At 46.0% G+C, this 21819-nt stretch overlaps 1 protein-coding gene across 1 annotated transcript in view; it reads left to right on the forward strand.

Moving 5' to 3' along the window:
- c8b (complement component 8, beta polypeptide) overlaps nucleotides 1-21479 on the forward strand; it is a 39669-nt gene extending 18190 nt beyond the window's left edge. The window contains exons 4-25 of the mRNA XM_046357737.1: nucleotides 2470-2601; nucleotides 2903-3022; nucleotides 3776-3814; nucleotides 4826-4891; nucleotides 6184-6252; nucleotides 8889-8936; nucleotides 9555-10365; nucleotides 10771-10898; nucleotides 11651-11670; nucleotides 12622-12691; nucleotides 15202-15401; nucleotides 15967-16114; nucleotides 16457-16610; nucleotides 16919-17060; nucleotides 17165-17297; nucleotides 18787-18984; nucleotides 19250-19490; nucleotides 19655-19783; nucleotides 19920-20083; nucleotides 20780-20933; nucleotides 21065-21133; nucleotides 21272-21479. Of these exons, the coding sequence (XP_046213693.1) occupies nucleotides 2470-2601; nucleotides 2903-3022; nucleotides 3776-3814; nucleotides 4826-4891; nucleotides 6184-6252; nucleotides 8889-8936; nucleotides 9555-10365; nucleotides 10771-10898; nucleotides 11651-11670; nucleotides 12622-12691; nucleotides 15202-15401; nucleotides 15967-16114; nucleotides 16457-16610; nucleotides 16919-17060; nucleotides 17165-17297; nucleotides 18787-18984; nucleotides 19250-19490; nucleotides 19655-19783; nucleotides 19920-20083; nucleotides 20780-20933; nucleotides 21065-21133; nucleotides 21272-21426 (3390 nt within the window). The 3' untranslated portion in view covers nucleotides 21427-21479. The remainder of the gene's footprint in view (nucleotides 1-2469; nucleotides 2602-2902; nucleotides 3023-3775; nucleotides 3815-4825; nucleotides 4892-6183; nucleotides 6253-8888; nucleotides 8937-9554; nucleotides 10366-10770; nucleotides 10899-11650; nucleotides 11671-12621; nucleotides 12692-15201; nucleotides 15402-15966; nucleotides 16115-16456; nucleotides 16611-16918; nucleotides 17061-17164; nucleotides 17298-18786; nucleotides 18985-19249; nucleotides 19491-19654; nucleotides 19784-19919; nucleotides 20084-20779; nucleotides 20934-21064; nucleotides 21134-21271) is intronic.
- The last annotated feature ends 340 nt before the right edge of the window (nucleotides 21480-21819 follow it).

Consider the following 21819-nt stretch of genomic DNA (forward strand, 5'->3'; position numbering starts at 1 on the left):
CAGAGATACAGTTATGTTGTCCTACCGTCTTTAGTTACATCACAAATTATTAACAAATTCCACTGGATTGTTCTTTAAATACCCACGGACCATTCCAAATGTCTGAAATACAGAAATACTGTTGAATTATTCAACCTTTTGATGTTACCGTACTGCAACGCCTTTCTCTGTGGTAACAAAGGGATTTAAAGTTCATTTCTGAGAGTGAGAGAGAGAGTTTTCCTGCAGGTATTTATGACCATCATTAAACTGTGGAGAGAGAGTGAGAGAGGGGCGGGGGGCTATGATCCCCTCCCCTACCCCCCAAGGGCACGTCATGACAGTAGATATAGTAACATCAGTGTCTAGGGAGTAGGGGCTAAGGGTCGATGTGGAATGTAGAATGAGTAAACTGCTTTGACTTAACCTGGGCCTGGCCTGCTGTATGATGGCTGGCTACTGTCGGATGATAAAGACCTGTCTGTTATAATGACAGTGTGTATATGAGTGATATGATATTATCCCCTTCCCCCTCATCACCTCCCCTGGGGGCCCAGAGACCTGCTGTCCCCCACACAACTCCCTCCCCCCCGTTCATCACCACTATCCACTAGGCTAATTAGCCCACAGTTCCACCCCTAATCATCATCATTGCTAACTGCTAGCCTAATTGTCCCATAGCTCCACTTCAACTGTCACTAAAGGGAAAAAAATGCATTACGCAATACTGTATATAGACCTGTTCCACAAGACAACTCATGGTTGGATATTTGATGACTTCCATTTTTATTTTCGTTGGATAGTGGTGCCACCCGTTATTTGCCACAAGCCCTGTCATTTATCAACAACAACTAGATAATACCCCGCATCGAGCCCCGTGCGTGCGTGCGTGCGTGCGTGCGTGCGTGCGTGCGTGTGCGTGTGTGCGTGTGTGTGTGTGTGTGTGTGTGTGTGTGTGTGTGTGTGTGTGTGTGTGTGTGTGTGTGTGTGTGTGTGTGTGTGTGTGTGTGTGTGTGTGTGTGTGTGTGTGTGTGTGTGTGTGTGTGTGTGTGTGTGTGTGTGTGTGTGTGTGTGTGTGTGTGTGTGTGTGTGTGTGTGTGTGTGTGTGTGTGTGTGAGCCCTACCCTCTGACGCTCATCACCACATGCGGCTTCTGTAATTTTGTTTGAGAATCATCGTCCCCCTAATGCCCTTTCATTTTATGAACTGATTCCCCGAGCAGCACTTAATTTACCCAACAATCGTAATGGTAAAATGCAGGGCTCTTTCAGCAGGACGAGGCGTTGCAAAACATTCGGATAGAAATGTGTCATGCAGACAAGACACTGTTTACTGTCAACTAGACTATAGAATATTGTCAGCTCTAGTATGTTCCATTTCTCTCTGCCACGTTCTTATCAGTGCACCCCACTGAATAAGCCCGGGTTTAATTTCTTAGTAGCTCATCCCCGTTGCTCAAAGCTTATCAACGCTGTTAGTGGAGCAGCAGGTGGGAGTAGATGAGTGACAGCCCAACTACTTTGAGTGTGTGCGTGTGCGTGTGCGTGTGCATGTGCGTGTGTGTGTGTGTGTGTGTGTGTGTGTGTGTGTGTGCGTGTGCGCGTGCGTGTGCGTGTGAGTGTGTGTGTGTGTGTGTGTGTGTGTGTGTGTGTGTGTGTGTGTGTGTGTGTGTGTGTGTGTGTGTGTGTGTGTGTGTGTGTGTGTGTGTGTGTGTGTGTGTGTGTCAGTTGTATTTTTAAACCAGGTGTTCAGGGCTGCCCACGCTCTGTTGACGATGCATCTTTTTGCATATATGTCACAATACACAACAATATCATTAACCCCAGGTTAGAGAAATCTTCCAAATAAGTGAAAAAGGGTTGTCTGATCTGTGCACATACACACGCACAAGCACGCATATACACACACGGACACCCACACCCTAATCGGCCGTTGTTCAAGCAGTAAATGCGTTGGGCCTCCTATCCCACTGAGACATGTGGGAGCTGGAAATGAGGAGAAAAAGGGAAGAATGGCATAAGTGGTAGTTATTCTTGTCAAGACTATTCCCTGTCAACAGTTAGACAAAGAAAGACTAATGCATTTACATTTGCTTTCCCTCATTCTCTGCTACGGTGAATCTGGAGCACAATATTGCCGTAGTATTATAGAATTAGTAAGAAGCTGTAGCCTACTTACCGTGAACTCCGAGTTCACTCCCTCATTTTGAAACAAAACATTCTTTAAGAATTCATGAAATTCATTAGAAATGTATAGTGTAGAGCCAGGAGTTGTCCTAGACAGGTCACATGTCTGAAAAAACTCCCGGATCTAACTAATCTATAAAATCAGGACCTTAACCCTACAGTATCCAACATGGGTCTCCAAGCCCCCTCCATTTTGTATGGTCCATTTCCTCGTCCTGACCTGTCACTTCCTCTTCCCTGTTTCGCAGGTCTATTACATCACTTCCTAACTCCAACTTATGTCACTTCCTCCCTGTGTGTTCAGGTTCTACTGCATCACCACTCGGTACATGAGATCTCCTATATCGCCAAGGATACCCGGGACCACCGGGCCTTCGGCTACGTCTGTGGGAAGGAGGGACACCACCGGTTCGTGGCCATCAAGTCCGGCCAGTCGGTGAGTCCAGGACCTGAGATCCTAATGAGGTGTAGTAGTCAGAAAGAGCATTACAGCCAAAGTTACAATCAATCAACACGTTTCAAATGCAACACATAGTGTTGCAACAAGGGAGCAACCGTTTGTAACACAGTTGAAAGATTGTCCAATAGGAAGGACTCTGCTTTTATCCTTTTAGATATTTGCAGCACTGTGTAGTTGGGATTGCGACGTAAGTGTGTGTGTGAACTGCGTGTGTGTCGTCTGGAAGATGAAGGTGTGTGCTCCTCTTCCTTCACATCCCTCCCTCCCGCCCTGACAGGCAGAGCCCCTGATCGTTGACCTGCGCGACCTCTTCACACTCATCTACGACATCAAGCAGCGCGAGGAGATGGAGAGGAAGGCCCAGAAGGACAAGCAGTGTGAGCAGGCCGTCTACCAGGTAAATAACAACAGGAAACAACAACAGAACTGTTACCATGGCCGTTATGCACAATGGCCATATTGAGTGTACTCATGAGTATAGTGAGAGATATTAGAGGAAGGGAGATGACGCGTATCCATTGAAGAAATGGGTTAATATCTGTCAAAGTGAGCGTTCCCCCCTCTTGTTAAGCATGCTTTCTTGCTTAGCCTAGCGACGAGCAGGCAGAGATGACTGCTTCACGAGCTTTGAGTACGAGTCCAGATCTCGGCTTGGGCTGTGACCGCAATGCAAATGATTTAAGGTGTTTTGAGGGATGTTTTAATGCCACTATTTTTTGTTATCCCGAAACATGACTTTCATGCATCGAAAGACTCCTGTCAATGTAAAAGGCTTAATGTAATGTATAACTGTGTCCACAATGGTATATATTATAATGTTGGAAAATGTATACAGTAACTCAGACATCAGGTTAAGACCAGGCCCAATAGGTTAAGACCAGGCCCAATAGGTTAAGACTAGACACAATATGTTAAGACTAAGCACAATATGTTAAGACTAGGCACTCTCCACTGAGTTCCTAATAGAAAAATGTTTTCCCCTAAGCCAATGGCTGATTGCTCACACCTGATGCCCTTGCATGCTCTTTTGTTCTCGCTCTTTTCTTCTCTCTGTACTTCTATTCGTCTATCCATGGTCTTGCTCTATTCTCCTCTGTATCCGTCTTCTTGTTGTTATGTAAAACGTTCCTTCTCTTCAACCATCACGCAGACCATTCTGGAGGACGAGGTGGACGATCCAGTTTACCAGGTACGTCGCCACACGACACGCGGCCCATCAGAACTAGCGATGAAACCCCGTGGGACCTTTTTCGCTCTAGCTTCGACTGACGACAGTGTTTTCACGTGATTCATTCTATGGAATACGAAACAATTAATCCTTAATGTAAATATCTGCCGCTGATCTGCTTGAATTAATGATTCATGATATCCAAACCATCTCAGTAATACGCAGTAGACCAACCATCACAGTAGACGGTTTTGTTCAACCATTCGACTCTCCCATTGCAGTGTTGTTGAACCATATCTTTTCAGTTGACCTGTGTATATGTTCTGATTTTCTTCTAAAGACCTATCTGACCCTGACTGGTTGTTCTCCCCTTTTGCTTTTGGCTGAACCTGATACTCTACTCTGTTGCTCACACTGAATACAGACAACACTAACCCTTACTCTGAATGCTAATGTTCAGTGGATATGCCCCAACTCATTACAAATTTCTGTTGTTTGTCCCTTTAGCTTTTCCTGCTGTATGCCCCCCCCCCCCCCCCCCCCCCAAAAAGTTTTACTTTGCAATTCTGTAGTAGTAGTGACTGTTTTTGTTTGTTTTGTTTCGAATACAAGAGTCCAATGACTGTGGGCAGAATCCAAACTTGGGATCCGTGCGTGTAACTAACTCAGACTTTCGTGTAAATCATCTAGGTTACAAACGCGGATCTCGAGTCAGGATTGGCCCCTCTGTGTCTAGGTGGTAGTGGAGAGGTGGAGCAGTATTCTGATGAAGTTGGTGGAGGGACCTCTTCAGTACCTGGAACTACTGCCTGACCAATTACTGTGCTCTCTCCTCTTCCTTCTTCACTCTATCGTCTCTCTCTCTCTCTTTCCTTCCTTGTTTGTCTCCCTCACACTCTTTTTTCTATCTCTTTCTCTTTCTCCGTATTTTGTCTCTTATTTCTCTCTTTCTTTCGATCGCTCTCTCTCTCTGTTTCCGTTAATCTCGACATGCTCCATCCCTCTTGGCCCCGCCCGCTACTTCTGTTGTAGTACATTGTGTTTGAGGCTGGACATGAGCCCCTCCGTGGCCACCAATCAGAGGAGAGCGTTTACCAGGTACAATACCAAGCCCTGCCCCTTCCATACGTTTTGTAGAGTAGTCAACCCAGAGTGTTGTGTTACATTAGACTATTTCTGTTTGTTAGAGAGCAGGGCAGTACACTGGGTAAAAAAAAGTATACTCACAATTTTCCGAATGTAAATTAGAATAACATCTCAAGTGCAGTCATGGCTAGTTATTTTGGCAGACCAATTCATCCACGCTTCTCTAGAGTCTATGTGGGCTCCCTGCAGACATCCAGAGGTTTGACCTTCCAGCTCAGTTCAAGGGACCGACAGGAGCCTCTAGGGACCTAGAGTGTGATTTAATCTGGTCCCCCTCCTCCCTCCACCACCTCTCTACTCCCTCACCCCTCCTCCCTTACCCCTCCTCCCTCCACCACCTCTCTACTCCCTCACCCCTCCTCCCTTACCCCTCCTCCCTTCTCTGTCCACCTCCCCCTCCTCCCTCCACCCCGCCCCCCCTCCTCCTCCTCCCTCCACCACCTCTCTACTCCCTCACCCCTCCTCCCTCCACCCTCGCCCCCTCCTCCTCCTCCCTCCACCACCTCTCTACTCCCTCACCCCTCCTCCCTCCACCCTCGCCCCCTCCTCCTCCTCCCTCCACCTCCTCTCTACTCCCTCACCCCTCCTCCCTTACCCCTCCTCCCTTCTCTGTCCACCTCCCCCTCCCTCCCTCCACCCTCGCCCCCCTCCTCCTCGTCCCTCCTCCTCCTCTTCCTTTCTGAAGATGAAAGATGAGTCGAAATGAATCATTTGCCATGCCATTTGAACTCCAAATGAAACAAGATCAATAGAGAAGAGAATTCCGCCCAACTCCAAGTCAGCTAGCCGAAAGCGAGAGAGAGAGAGGCCATATTGTTCACTACGGTTAATAGATTAATGTGAGGAAAATATACAAAAGAGAGGAGAGGGCAAGCGCTCCAGCGTTGTCAGTTTCCACAGATTTAAACCTCTAGTTGAATGTGATCCAAATGGAGAAAAACAATTGTGCCGCCTTAATGTCAATACAAAGAAGTAGCACACACAATCGTACAGCATTGCTTACAATCAATGTGGATCTAAATAAGAGTTGATTCAAGAGCTGTGCAACGGTAGAATTTGCATAACATTTTCCTTTAAACCATTTGCAGACCAGAGACACCTGAAATGATGAGTGTTTCAGCTGTAGCAGAAGAAAGGATTCACTGAATAATCAATACGTTTTTCTCTTTCTTACTCAACCTTGGTAAAATGGTGTTGCTCAAAGCTCACTTTATTCTTTCATTTTGACTCGACCTCCAACACAGGTCCCTACCGCTACCAGTCAGCAGAAGGGAGAAGGGATCTATGACGTCCCAAAACGCCATTTCATGACTGTAGGTGCTTTTGTTTTTGTTTTTTTTTGGTTCGTCCACTCCCTCCACTGGCAAACCTCTCATTCCCTCACTAAGGAAAACTCCCCTCTTCTTTAGTGTCCATTCATGAACCCCTGTCTGTGTGACCTTGTGGAATTATTGGACCCCTAACCACCTCGCCGACACACGTAGACGTGGTCGTATACACCCACAGACTGGTTATCAGCAGTGTGTCTCGAAGGCAGTGGTTGCCTGCCTGTGCAGTCTGATATCAGTTGTCTTGGGCAAGAAATGATCAAGCGTCAGGCCTAAGTATATTCTTACAGTATCTAAGGTTATAAAGATGCAATGATATTGTATATTGCAATATGTATCGTCATGTATACGGGGGTGTATATTGTATTGTTATGCACAGTCTGCCCCAACAGACACATGATTCCATCTAGCTAAGATGTGTGCCGTCAGTTCAGATAAATCCGGTGGAGAAGGCGATGTGTCTTTGCTTCAGATCCTCCACAGGATTTTAAACATAGAGGACTGTTAGACATCGAAGAGGCGTCTTTTCGTCAATAAAGACAAAAACGCTTTTGTCATTTCCAGTCTCACCAATATATTTTCTACAGCGAGGTTCATTTTGGACCAGAACAAATAGACATAACATGGATTCACTTTTTGGTTGCGCAGAACTGGAAATATATCTCTTTCTATCCTTTCACCATGTCAGATGCAATAGTCAATGCATTTACACGGAGAGAGAAGAAAACGTCCACCTGACTTCTGAAACAAACCCTAAGAAGAAAGTGGGCTTTCTTTCTCGCCTCGCTTCCTCTCTGTGCTGATAGTTCAGCAGCATATCAACTCGGCATGATAGCTATCCTGTCCCCCTTGCTATCTCCCCCCAAAAAACACATCATGCTAGCTGGTGTTGTATCAATAGCTGCCGACGCTGCTTCCATATCTCTTAAGAGTTACTGCTTGTCTGTGCATTCAGTTGGAGCTCTACTGAGAGATCCCCCATAGCTTGATGTGTGTGTCACTCTGCCTGTCTGCCTGAGGTAAAGAGCCAGTATAACTATAATCTATGTCTGCCCACCTTTTACAAATGACTGTACCTCCCTCTTGCTCCTACTGGATACATAGAACTGTAAGAGCAAGCCATAATGTACAACAACAATATGTACCGTATATGATCAGACCCCCCCCCCCCCCCACACACACACACACACACTTCAAACAGGACATAGACAATGTTATGTTGCCCCCCTTCACCAACACTGATTGCTGTTTTCCTCTCATTTTCGCTCTTCTTTTCGTGTCTGTGTGTGTGTGTCTTTATTTATAGCATGCAAATCCCCTGTGTATTCCCGTGGTGATACATCGTCTGCTTGTGCATGGCCCCTGCAGTCTAGGACATACATTTCATGCGACTTATCCATTTCATAGTCTAGTTGTAGAACATATGTCCTTCCTTCCTACTTCCTCTGAAATGTAATTGTACTGTTAGAGCGCTGAAGTTATATGGCTGGGGGAGGGGGGGGGGGATATGAGAGTAGCTGGAGGAACGGTCACATCTGCTATATGGGTCAGGTAGTTATATTGTCTCGGTGGGTAAATATATAGAAGTATATATATTCATTGGGTTCTGGAAACACAGTGGTGAATGTACTGGTAACTGCCAAAATAAAGGAAACACTTGAGTAAATGAGGGATACAAAGTATATTGAAAGCATATGAGACAATTAAGCAATTCACATCCCATCGTGCAAGGGATCATGTATTAAAATGTCCCAGTTGCCCATTATTTTGACTACCATGGCTAGAGATCTCAGTGACTTTGAAAGACGGGTCTCAAAGGAGCAAAGAGGGTGTAAAGTGTGTGTGTGTCTGTGTCTGTGTCAGTCCCCAGATCTCAACCCAATTGAATACTTATCTGAGATTCTGGAGTGGTGCCTGAGACAGCATTTTTCACCACCATCAACAAAACACCAAATGATGGAATTTAATGTGGAAGAATGGTGTTGCATCCCTCCAATAGAGTTCCAGACACTTGTAGAATCTATGCCAAGGCGTATTGCAGCTGTTCTGGCAGCTTGTGGTATTGCCAAATGCCCTAAAACATTCCATGTTGGTGTTTCCTTTATTTTGGCAGTTACCTGTATATTGTATACCGTCCAAATCCTACCTAATCATATAATATTATCTTGTGTTTGAGAGGAATCACAATGGTAATGCATTGTGGGACTATTGGGGCTGATTTGATAGGTAGAGACGGACATAATAATATCTAATCAGTGTTCTTTTGATTAGACTGAATAGCCAATTATAGAGCACCGTGAGAGATTCATTTTAGATCCATTTTCTGATAATGAAATGAAAGGGGAGCTAGTTGTTTCTTGGCATCTTCAGTACAATTCTCTTCACACGCAATCACGCACACACACACACACACACACACACACACACACACACACACACACACACACACACACACACACACACACACACACACACACACACACACACACACACACACACACACACACACACACACCCTATTAGAGTAATAGAATGTGTTATGACTTAGAAAGTCTGCCTTTGTTTTGTCGTGAAATGTCACTGTTCTCCCTCTCTGTCCCTGTTCCTCTGCCCCACCACAGAACATCAACCACTTTGATCTGTTCGGAGATATGTCAACTCCACCCTCTGTGAGTAACTGTCCATTCCCTATTGCTTAGACAGACTCTGTCCGTTTAACATGACCCGCCGAACCGCGCTCCTTAACACGGAAGCCAGCCGCACCAATGTGTCGGAGGAAACACTGTTAAACTGGCGACCGGGGGCCCAAGAGTGCCGGGGACCCGGTCCGCCACAAAGAGGTCCCAAGAGTATGGTGAGCCACGTAAAGCCCCACAGCCAAAACCCTCCCCTACGCAGGGTGACGCTGGGCCAAATGTGCTTCGTCCAATGGGACTCCCGGCCACGGCCGGTTGTTGCCCAGCCCGGGAATGAACCTGGGTCTGTAGTAACGTCTCTAGCACTGCAATGTGCCTTAGACCGCTGCGCCACTCGGGAGGTCCATGTGTCAACATTTGAATGCGTTGTTATGCAGTCAAACTACTGTGTGGATAATAGAGAAACTCACAGTCATGACAACCGCTAAAGACCAGTAAGACATTGGAAGACATTTTCTATTCTGATTTCTGTGTGAACAGATGGTTCAATTGACCCCCAAATCGAAAAAGCCAATAAATGAATAATCACAATGACCGCAGTGAAAGGATAGGTGCCTGGTTCAGACGTGTATGTGGATGATGTCCCCCCAGATTCCCCCGTCCCCGGCCAACACTCTGGACCCCAGCAGGAGCCACCGCCAGCCCCAGCACCCCCCAGAGATGTTCACCGGCCCCTTCAGCCCCACCTCTGTCCCCTCAGGGTACATGACCATGGGGCCAGTCCAGGCAGCCCAGTGGGCCCAGCAGGGACCCTTCGCTGGCCAGGCCCAGACCCTGGCCTTTGGGGTGCAAGGGCCCCTCCAGGTGACCCAGGTCCTCCCTGGGGGCCAGCCCGTCATCTGGAGCCAGGCCAACATCTTCCCTGCCACCCAGCAGCAGTGGGCCGCCATGGCTGCCTACATGCCTGCCCAGGCTGTGGGGGGTCACCACCTCCCCATGATGGTGCCCATCACCACCATGTGCCCTGGGCCCCAGGGGCCCCATGGTGACCTCTCCTCCACCCCTTCCTCGGCCATCGCCAGCCCCCAGCATCAGACGATGGACCCCGTTCTGCTCCAGCAGCAGCATAGCATCGGTGGGGATTCTGACGCAGGCGAAGGCCCCTCTTCGCTGGGCCTTGTCATGGTGGGTAGCAGGTGTGGCACACCCAGGCCGATGAGCCCTACTTCAATGGGTCTTGGTGCCGTGGGTAGGTGTGAGACGCCCGTTGGCCTTGTCATGATGGCGAGGTGTGAGACGCCCGGTCTAGTGAACGTGCCCCCTGACACCCTGGTCTGTAGCCAGCTGGGCCTGGAGTCATCATCTGCCGCAACCCAGGAAGAGGAAGGCAGCTGTAGTGACCTTGACCTCTCTCGGATGACCTTGAGTCCAGGCACGTCTATCTCGCCCTCCACTGACTCAGGTAAATTCTACCTATAGCCAGTTTTTCCTACATTTACACTAGATAGTTGCACATACTCATACAAAACAAGTAAGTTACCCAACCCAAACCTTAAAGGGAAAATCCATCGGCCACATCATCATGATGATACAAAATGCATCATTTTGCATGTCATGATAATATGATCAGTGACACTTTGCTTCTTGAAAGTCCAATATGTTGAAAACTTGACCGCTGACATGCAAAACATTTTGGCACTATTTTGGACTAGTGAAAAAAAAAACTAAATATTGTGTTTTTTTTGACAAGTTTCCCTTTAACTAAACCCTAACTATACCCACCTGGATAATGTACAATGCTTTAAGACACGGTTAAAGTGGGATAAAAGGAGTACAGTACACCCAACAACCAACTCTGTCTCTGCAGCGTCCACCCCAGCCCCCCAACCTGGCTCGTCCTCAGACTCCGCCCCGTCCCAGGCTAGTGATCCCCCCACAGACCACTCCCCCATCGAAACAGAGGCCACACACCCCAGCACCAGGGAGGATGACTCGGTGAGTGTCAGCTAATCTGCTTCATAATGATATAATGAGCTATCAAACGGTTGGTAGATAGTCGTTTTATCACTTCACCTGCCATTTTGACTGCATCAGTCGAACAAAAACATTTGATATATGCCAAGAGGGGGAAAAGTCCTTTGGTTGTATTTATAAAGGTCTTGGGTAGCGTTGTAATTCGAAGAAAAAAAACATGTATTTCAAAAACACAATAGCATTTTCAGGACTGCAGGCTGTCTGCTACCGCGGGCTCACATGTGGAACGCATGGTACAGTGGTTATTCTTGGAAAAAGTGAAATTTTGAAATAGAGCTCATCTCTTCAATTTTGAGAGGCATTTGTCAAAGGGAAGTGTTTTTGGAAACCTCAGATACAATATAGGAATCAAAACATCTTACCTGCATGTGACTCTGTCGGAGGATGTGTTTGAAAAAGTCACCTTTCTGGTGCTCCAGAGGAGAAAACGATGTCCTCTTGTAACACATATATTCTGTTAGTGATATCGGCATTCTCACAACGTACACGTGTTAAATAAACGCACTTAGGAGAAGGACGGCAGGGGGCATGGCAGAGATATATAAACGTTACATTCATATGCAGTCAAAATTACTGCCTCGGCAATTGTGTTAATGGGTGAATACTGGAATTAACCATTCTCCCAATCTCTCTCTCTCTCTCTCTCTCTCTCTCTCTCGCTCTCTCTCTCTCTCTCTCTCTTTCTTTCTCTGTCTCTCCCTCTTTCCACCTAGGGCTCATGCAACCGGGCTCGGTCTCCTTGTCCTTCCAGTGATGCTCCATCTGACTGTCCACAGGCCCAGACCTGTCCGCAGGAAGACAGCTAGAGAACACTGGGACTCTGGGTGGGTTTCTTCTCTACTCTCCTACCACTCTCCTCTATCACCCCTCTCCCTCTCTCCGATCCTCTCCTGTTCTATTCTCTAACCTTTTGTATCCCCTTAAGGCTGCTTAAAACATCTCTGTTTTATTGATTGGTCTAACAACACTCTACCGCTCAGCTCTTATTGCCTGTCTGTCTGGTGTCTTTTCAGAGGCACAGATCTCTTGTTTGTCTTTTAGTCTCTCTCTCTCTCTCTCTCTCTCTCTCTCTCTCTCTCTCTCTCTCTCTCTCTCTCTCTCTCTCTCTCTCTCTCTCTCTCTCTCTCTCTCTCTCTCTCTCTCTCTCTCTCTCTCTCTCTCTCTGTGTCCTTGCAGCTAAATGGTCCTCAGCCAATTATGGAAGAGCTGTGATTTTCATTTAAAGGTTTATTTTATTATGGCTCTGTAGTACGTTGTAAAATGGAACATTGCTGCATTGATTAAGTATGATCAAAGTAAGGAACAATACTGCCACCTGCTGTCCATAGGCTCGTAATTGCACATATTTCACACAAGTGTATGTGTTCTAATGCGGCTCCCTCCCTCTCCAGGAGAAGAACCCTCTCTATGCCCAGAGATATAACCAACAAGAGGAAATGAGAAGAGAGGAGAGGAGAAGGAGGAGGAGGACAGCAGACTGAGATGGAGAGGAGAGACTCTAGACTCCTGTGTCTCTCCACATAGTTGGATTACACTGATCACTGTTTTGTTCTGGGGACTATTAATATTGGCAGTCTAAAGTAGCAGCACCATAGGACTGGCTTCTCTCTTGAGACGGACAACACAACACACTCCTCACAATGGACAAACCTTGTCTTTTTTTTCTCCCTTTGCCAATTGGAAGGTTTTTCTCCCAGGAAGTGACCTTTGAAACTGTAGCAGCAGGCCGTTGCCATGACAACATTCTGCCACAGGTCAGTGGGAGGAGACGTCCAATCTATCATGTGACCTGGAAGAACCAATCACACTGCAATTTCAGAAAGAGGATTGTAATGTGTTCTATGGATTCTGATGATTTTGTAGGTATTTTGATGAAGAATGGTGTCCTTTGGGGTTTGTACCTTGCAAGGACTCATTGTGCAGAACATATGGATTTCCCAAATGTTTTCAAAGAACTGACTTGTTCCATTTGCATGAACAGACTTTGTATTGTGGATCCAGCCAAACGCAACAGTGACTGCGAGACAACTGTTCTCCGTAGCTCCCTTTTCAAAGCAAAAATCTAAAAATATATATAATTTGCCATTTGTAAGCTGCGACTACCGAGTTGATGCGTATGAGAGTTTTTAAGGGTAAAAAAAAAAATGTTTGAGGCATCGGCCGAAATAAAAATCCTGTTTGCCAAACTTCTATTTTGTAAATAAGATTTCATCAAGGCCCGACTGTACACCTGCATCTCTGTGCCAGAAGATAGGGCCGTCATCTGCCTACCTGTGGTTCTCAACTCTAAAGCAATGCCCTACCAGCACCTCTGTCTGTATCATCTGGACGTTTGCTTTGCTTTTGTTGGCAATTTCTTTCTTGTTCTTTCTTGTTCTTTCTGTTTCTCTGTTGGGTTTGGTCGGTCTGTGACATATGAACTGATGCATCTGTGTTACTTAGCCATTGAATCAAAGCGATGATGCCTGTTACCTACGTGTGACGTAACTCACTCTTTTGAAAATGAAGTCACACAACAACAACAAAATATCCACAGGCTAATTTCTTAATAAAGTCACTGTCACTTTTACCTGGGGGAGAGGGAAGGGGGGGGGATCTCCTGCATAACCTTGTTTCTTAGCTGTTTTAGACTTCCAGACAGGTGTACTACTCACACTTCAATGTTTTGCTTTCAAACTCAATGTTGATCTACTCTACTGCTTCCAGACCTGGGTTCAAATACTATTTAAATACTTTTGAGCATTTGCTTTAGCCGGCCTCTAGTGCCAGGTGGGCGGGGTTTGCATTTTGGGAATTTCCTATTGGCCCCATTGCAACAGGCAAGCTCAATCACGCACAGCTGAACAATTTGAAACGATCTCAAATGGTATTTGAACCCAGGTCTGCTAGACATATCTAGGTGGTTTCTAGGAACCAAAACCAATAAGCTAGTTGAGATGGCCCATCCAGCTGCAGACTCCAGAGTACATTACTATGCCTTATAACTATCAGTTGGACAGGTTTGGTTGCCCTGTCACTGTTACATCGTCCTGTCATTGTATTTCAGTAACACAATTCATTGATGCAACTGAGGGTTTGGGGCATATTGTAGGTCTGTCCGCTTCGCAGAGTTACAAATGGCCAAAACATGGAGACTTTATATGGCTATGAAATAATATAAATATGATTACTATTTACTTCTAGACTACCATGATAATAACTGTAACCCTGCTCGTCTAAGAAGAAGCGAAATGGTCCCATGTTATTTATGAATCCCCCGAACCGTCTTGAAAAGAGAAAGAGGACTTTCTGTGCGTATATTTCGTCCCATCTACTGTGCTACTCTATGCCCACTGTTCAGTCACAAATAAAAGATCATGTGATCCACCGTTTTCTCCTGAACTCTGTATGTTGCGTCAGCCATTTGTAACACTGGGTACCGCAACCAAAAAAATGGTCATTCATAGGATATTGCTGTCGAATGACCAGTTCACGGTGTGCTTTCTAAGAAAACACCTGGTCATTTCAGCGACCCTGAAATAAGTCCTGCATGTATTTTGTTCCAACTCAATGGATCCAACAGAGGGGGCTGTGTTCTTGCTATTACCTGGGCCCTGTCCAGTCAGCACATGCAGAAGAAAGCTTTTTGAAATGGAGAATGGAAACGAGGTCATTCTTAATGCTGTTGAGATAGTACCTCCTCCATTTTAAAAGGTTTTCTACCATGTTTCTGCCAACCGTACATGACTCTGTAATTGTGTGTTGTTAATGGCATATATCCACCAACACAAACCTACATGAAGCATTTTAACTGAAGTTGACCTCAATCTATTTCAAATAGCTTTTTGGTTTTACATTTATAAGCAATCACTACATATTGTGTGGAGTGGAGCTGATGTTTCTGTCAAGGGTCATTTGATTGAGGTCAAAGAAGGTAAACCAACAGTCTGGGAGATCTCCAGACCAACATAACGTACTGTACACCAAACATGATCTGTGTGCTTTGAGTTTCCTAATACCTGACTTATGAAAGTGGAGATTCCCGTAACAGACTCACGGTCTGAACCTAACATTGAGTCCATGCCCCCGCTTGTATTGATCAGTGTGTGTTTACACACAGACAGAGATACCTGAACACACACACACACACGCACGGACAAACACACATGTACACACACTCATAAGTACACGCACGCACACACACACACACACACACACACACACACACACACACACACACACACACACACACACACACACACACACACACACACACACACACACACACACACACACACACACACACACACACACACACACACACACAGCTGAACACACTGTTGTCTCGTCAGGTCTGTGCGTCCGTCTTTATTGGAGATTTTTCAGATCCACCACAACTACCATGCTCTCTGTGTCCATGTTAAAGCCTACAGTTGGCCTAGGCTACTGCCTCCTCAGTGCTGCATTGTGCTTGCTCCTACTCCGGTAAGACCTTAATTCACTCTGTGTGTGGAAGATAGAGAGTCAAGGGCAATGGCTGTCCTCGACAAGCATCAATATCAGACATTGTATGACTTAATGTGAGGTTGATTGCAGTACACTTACTCGCGATGGGTAAGGTTTTAGATGGAGGCCTTGGAGGCCTAGATGGAGTACAACGGGAGGGAACATTATTCTGGATTTAAATTGTTGGCTGTTTAAATCAATGCAAAAGTCCATTGAGAATAGAAAATGGCGTGTGTGCGTGCAGAAGTCCCCACATGAATAGTAAACTAACAAACATTTGACCAACTGGGGACATTTTGTTAGTCCCCACAAAGTCAAATGCTATTTCTAAGGGGTTTAGGGTTAAAGTTAGAATCAGGGTTAGGAGCTAGGTTTAGTTTTAGTGCGTGTGTGTGTGTGTGCATATTTCTTCAAAGAAGTCCACCTTTTTGACACCATAATGATTTTCTAGCACATCAACACACAGATGATTCCTCCCTGCTTGACTAATATAATAGGCTGATGCAGTGCGGTAAGCTGTGAGTTATGGTGACCTATGTTTCAGTGATGTTGCCATAGCCGGCAGTGGCGAGGAGCCCAGTGGCGTCCGTGAGGCTCGGTCTGTGGGGACTCAGGTCGCCGTGCAGCCGGTGGACTGTGTACAATCAGAGTGGTCCTCCTGGACGCGCTGCGATGTCTGCAGGAAGAAGAGGGTGAATATTAGCAGGAGGAGGAAGAAATGGATGATGATGATGATGTTGAGGAGGATGGTAGATAAAAACCTGTTAGTGGAGTGTATAGCGTAAGTGGCACAGGTTGCTGTCTGTAATCCACTTGACACGGATAATGAGATGTAACGGACATGGGATGTATTTCACATTCTGTGCACAGACTGGGTAATGCAGACTGGATAATGCAGCCTAGGTAATGCAGCCTTTCTGTGACTAATAGCTGTACAGTAAGTGGGCTCTTAGGTGTTGCACTGTAGCATTCGAATTGTTTTCAATTGTCTTTTATTCTCTCTCACCCTCCCCTCTCCATCGCCCTTCCCCCAGTATCGTTATGCTAAGCTTGTCCAGCCATCTCAGTTTGGCGGGGAGCCCTGTCATGTCCAGGGCAAAGAGGTGGAGCCCTGTAGCCCTCCATCTCGCTACGACTGTACACATGATGAAACACCTCTATGTGAAGGCTTCCTCTGCACTTACACAGGTATTCTTTCCACACAATCCACCAAGTTAACCCTAACGTTAAGCCTGATTTGAATAATCCTAACCACTGGTATTCTCTCCTCTGATCTCAAAACTATATGCCTGCTATTTTTACACGGCTTAGTCCCATGCATGTCTTCTAGATGTCTGTGTGGATGTAAAAAAAAATCAAATTAAAAAAAGTGCTGTATATCAAATGAAAAGTTTTACTCCACAAAGTGCACTGCCAGTATAGGGCTCTGAAACAAAACTAGAGGACCACATAGGGAATGTGGTGTGATTTGAGATGTGACCTGTGTGTCTTCCCAGGGCGCTGTGTGCCTATAGACCTGCGCTGTAATGGGGATGATGACTGTGGGGACTGGTCAGATGAGAAGGGTTGTCAGAAGGTGAACAAGGCCTGCAAGCAGGAGGCACAGGAGTACCATGGCATCGAGAACCTGGCCAAAGGGTGAGGCATGTTCACTGTGGGCCGAGTAAAAACTTGAGCTCGGCGTACACATTGACATCAGCACTGGAGTTACGTGAAAGTGAATCCCTTTCTCTCTCCTGTAGAATCAACATACTGAACAGTAACTTAGAGGGAGTGGTCATTGACAACAGATACTACGCAGGCAGTTGCTTGCCTCACTACATCCAGGACGTCAGGTTCAGGAAGCCTTATAACCTGCAGCAGTACACACTGGAGGTAGGATGCCTTATAACCTACAGCAGTACACACTGGAGGTAGGATGCCTTATAACCTACAGCAGTACACACTGGAGGTAGGAAGCCTTATAACCTGCAGCAGTACACACTGGAGGTAGGATGCCTTATAACCTACAGCAGTACACACTGGAGGTAGGATGCCTTATAACCTACAGCAGTACACACTGGAGGTAGGAAGCCTTATAACCTACAGCAGTACACACTGGAGGTAGGAAGCCTTATAACCTGCAGCAGTACACACTGGAGGTAGGATGCCTTATAACCTGCAGCAGTACACACTGGAGGTAGGATGCCTTATAACCTGCAGCAGTACACACTGGAAGTAGGAAGCCTTATAACCTGCAGCAGTACACACTGGAGGTAGGATGCCTTATAACCTACAGCAGTACACACTGGAGGTAGGAAGCCTTATAACCTGCAGCAGTACACACTGGAGGTAGGAAGCCTTATAACCTACATCAGTATACACTGGAGGTAGGAAGCCTTATAACCTACAGCAGTACACACTGGAGGTAGTTAGGCTTATAACCTGCAGCAGTACACACTGGAGGTAGGAAGCCTTATAACCTACAGCAGTACACACTGGAGGTAGGAAGCCTTATAACCTACAGCAGTACACACTGGAGGTAGGAAGCCTTATAACCTACAGCAGTACACACTGGAGGTAGGAAGCCTTATAACCTACAGCAGTACACACTGGAGGTAGGAAGCCTTATAATCTACAGCAGTACACACTGGAGGTAGGAAGCCTTATAACCTGCAGCAGTACACACTGGAGGTAGTTAGCCTTATAACCTACAGCAGTACACACTGGAGGTAGGAAGCCTTATAACCTACAGCAGTACACACTGGAGGTAGGAAGCCTTATAACCTACAGCAGTACACACTGGAGGTAGTTAGGCTTATAACCTGCAGCAGTACACACTGGAGGTAGGAAGCCTTATAACCTGCAGCAGTACACACTGGAGGTAGGAAGCCTTATAACCTACATCAGTATACACTGGAGGTAGGAAGCCTTATAACCTACAGCAGTACACACTGGAGGTAGGAAGCCTTATAACCTATAGCAGTACACACTGGAGGTAGGAAGCCTTATAACCTACATCAGTATACACTGGAGGTAGGAAGCCTTATAACCTACAGCAGTACACACTGGAGGTAGGAAGCCTTATAACCTACAGCAGTACACACTGGAGGTAGGAAGCCTTATAACCTATAGCATTAGCAAGGGCCCTAATCGAATACTCTTAAAATGCATCCTTCCTTCTTCTACACTACCACATTTCTAATGATTAATATAACTGGACAATACAGACATGTTGTCTCAGCAATATGCTTCATGATTTCAGGTGTTTTAAGAGCAGTATAGAGGATACATTTATTCATAACTGGGTTGCTGCTACAGTACGTGTGTGACTGTGACCTGTAGTGAATGTAAACATTACTTTTCTCTTGTTTGTCTGCCACAGACCAAAGGCACATACGACTTCAAGCTGCAGTCTTTCGAGTCATACTCTGAGTTTGTCCATTACACCATGACGGAGCGCTCTTCCAAGACCACGGTGTCAATTGGCTTTGCCATACCGGGCGTGGCCGAGTTCGGCTTCAACTACGCTGACTCCAAATACTCCAAGTCAGAGAAGAAAATACGCCGCGCCTCTAGGAAGGTGAGAGTTGTCCACCAGGGGTCTGTTCAGAAGAGAGCATCATTACAGAATGTTCCCGATAGATATGCAGTGTGTAGAACAGATATGATTGTCTGTCTTGTATAATAGGGAACTGAGCCGGCTCTATTTATTACCGGTACATTTCTATCTGCAATGTTCTGAACAACACAAAGGCACAATCCACCCCAAAATCAACATTTTGGGTCATTCACAGTCAGTAACCAAGCCCTCCTGACACGCCCCTTTGCCCGCCACTCCTCCACAGGAAAACAGCTTTGTCCAGGCCAAGGCAGAGCTGCAACTGGCCCGATACATCCTGAAGTCAGAGGATCTGATGCTGCACCCGGAGTTCTTCCTGCGTCTTCGTGCCTTGCCCCAGTCCTACAACTACGGAGAGTACAGACAGATCTACAGAGACTATGGCACCCATTACATCACAGAGGCTACCCTGGGAGGAGACTACGAGTACACGGTCATCCTGGACAAGGAGAAGCTGGAGAAGACAGGTGACCGACGATGCTTTGCTATTCCATACAAAGAGGCTAGTGCACTGCTGCGGGGCCTTAGGGTGACATTTCACTTCACAGCAGCTACCCATGGACAAATGAAATAAAGTACCACATCACAATGGTAGTAGTAATACTCTACTATATCTCCACTCCCATTTTAGATTACTCTCTGGAAGCCTACAAGAACTGTGTGCAGATAGGTCTGAAGGTGGGGGCCAACATCAAGGGAGTGTATGTGACCTTGGGGGTGGAGGGAGGCGGTTGTGATGGTCTGCTCAATGAAATGGGAGGTGAGGAGTGGATCTAGATCACCGGCAACACGGGTCTCTCTTTCTGTCTCGTACTGTAGAACAAATAGCCATTTCCTCCTCCTCTTTAACTGTCTCTATCTTCCTCTCTCTCCGCGCCGTCTCCCTCCTCCTCTAGAGGACACAGTGAAAGGCAGCATGGTGGAGGACTTTGTCGCGGTGGTTCGGGGGGGTGACAGTGAGTCCATCACCTCGCTGGCTGCCAAGAAGCTGCCCACGCCACAACTGATGAGACTGTGGGGAGAAGCAGTGCATTACAACCCTGACTTCATCCGCAGCGTGGTGGGAATGCGGTCTCTCTCTCCATTTATCTCAGCCTCTTTTGTATACACTCCCTCTCATTCTACACCCACATGAAAAAATACTATCGTATACTATGGTTAAATACTATAGTATTCACTGTAGTGTTTTTTGAAGACTTTGCTGTAGTGTTCACTGTAGTGTTTTTGGCAGACTTTAGTCTAAAGTCTGCAAAAACACTACAGTTAATGCTATAGTATTTACTGTAGTGTTGCAGACATGACTGTAGTATACTGTGGTTTTTACTGTTTACTGTATACTGTAAATACTGTAGGAAAATAAGTAGTGTTTATACTAAACAGTAGTAATTATTGTAGTGTTTATACTGTACAGTAGTATTTATTGTAGGGTTTTTGCAGACATTACTATAGTATTTACTAGAGTTTTTTATTTGTATTATCTTTGGCAAAACTGCGGGGGTTTTGTCCTTAAAGAAAACTACTGGACAAAATACTGAAAGAGCACATTTTCCATAATCTGTAAGTAGATATATAGGAAGTAGGTAGGTATTAAGTAGGTAAGTATTGTTGTTGTTGTCTGTGTGACAGACGCGGCCGCTATATGAGCTGGTTGTGATGATGTTAAAGTATTGTTGTTGTTGTCTGTGTGACAGACGCGGCCGCAATATGAGCTGGTAGTGATGATGTTAAAGTATTGTTGTTGTTGTCTGTGTGACAGACGCGGCCGCTATATGAGCTGGTGACCGCCAGAGACTTCTCCTCTTCTAACTCGCTGAAGAAGAACCTGAGGAGAGCCCTGGCTGAATACCTGGAGGAGAACAGCTCTTGCCGCTGTGCCCCCTGCCGCAACAACGGACTGGCTGTTCTCAAAGGTAAACACCCTCCCTCCAGCCCCCTGCTTAAAGGACTTCCTCCCCGATCCAGCTATACTTTGTAGATTAGTGAAACTACGAAAGATGATGATGATAGTGATGATGAGGATGATGTCTTCCTCCCCCCCCAGGCACCAGGTGTGAGTGTGTGTGTCCATCTGGCTACAGTGGACTGGGTTGTGAGATCACCCAACGACCAGGTCATTCTCTTAATTAAAACACAAACCTACACGATAAAAGCCTTCACCTGTAGCTTTGACATCTCTATTTCATTTCCACAATATTGACATTTCCATGCTGTTGGCGAGGTTTAACCTTTTGAGCTTTGTCCCAAATAGATATAGGCATAGACGGCAGCTGGAGCTGCTGGGGTTCGTGGTCACCCTGCGCGGAACGGTCTAAGACACGGAGCCGCCAGTGTAACAACCCTGCACCTAGCAATGGAGGCATAGCCTGCAGAGGACTCCAGATGGAAACTACTGATTGTTTCTGATATTGTCCCGGACTCTTGATTGAAATAAAGATAATTCATGTCACCCTTGGAAATGTGCCTGTGATATGTTTGCATTCTTGACTCTCTTATGACAAAATGATCTACAGTGGGGCAAAAAAGTATTTAGTCAGCCACCAATTGTGCAAGTTCTCCCACTTAAAAAGATGAGAGAGGCCTGTAATTTTCATCACAGGTACACATCAAATATGACAGACAAAATGAGAAAAAAAATCCAGAAAATCACATTGTAGGATTTAATTTATTTGCAAATTGTATTACACAAATGTGTGTAAGCCAATTGAGAAAAACTGAGGTGATCAAGCGTAACAGAGAATGACTTTGTTTTTATTTCTAAACACAAACATTTTGGCCCATCTTTCTCATCAGATCAGA

This window comes from Oncorhynchus gorbuscha, linkage group LG08, assembly GCF_021184085.1.
Source record: "Oncorhynchus gorbuscha isolate QuinsamMale2020 ecotype Even-year linkage group LG08, OgorEven_v1.0, whole genome shotgun sequence".
NCBI classification, from domain to species: domain Eukaryota; kingdom Metazoa; phylum Chordata; class Actinopteri; order Salmoniformes; family Salmonidae; genus Oncorhynchus; species Oncorhynchus gorbuscha.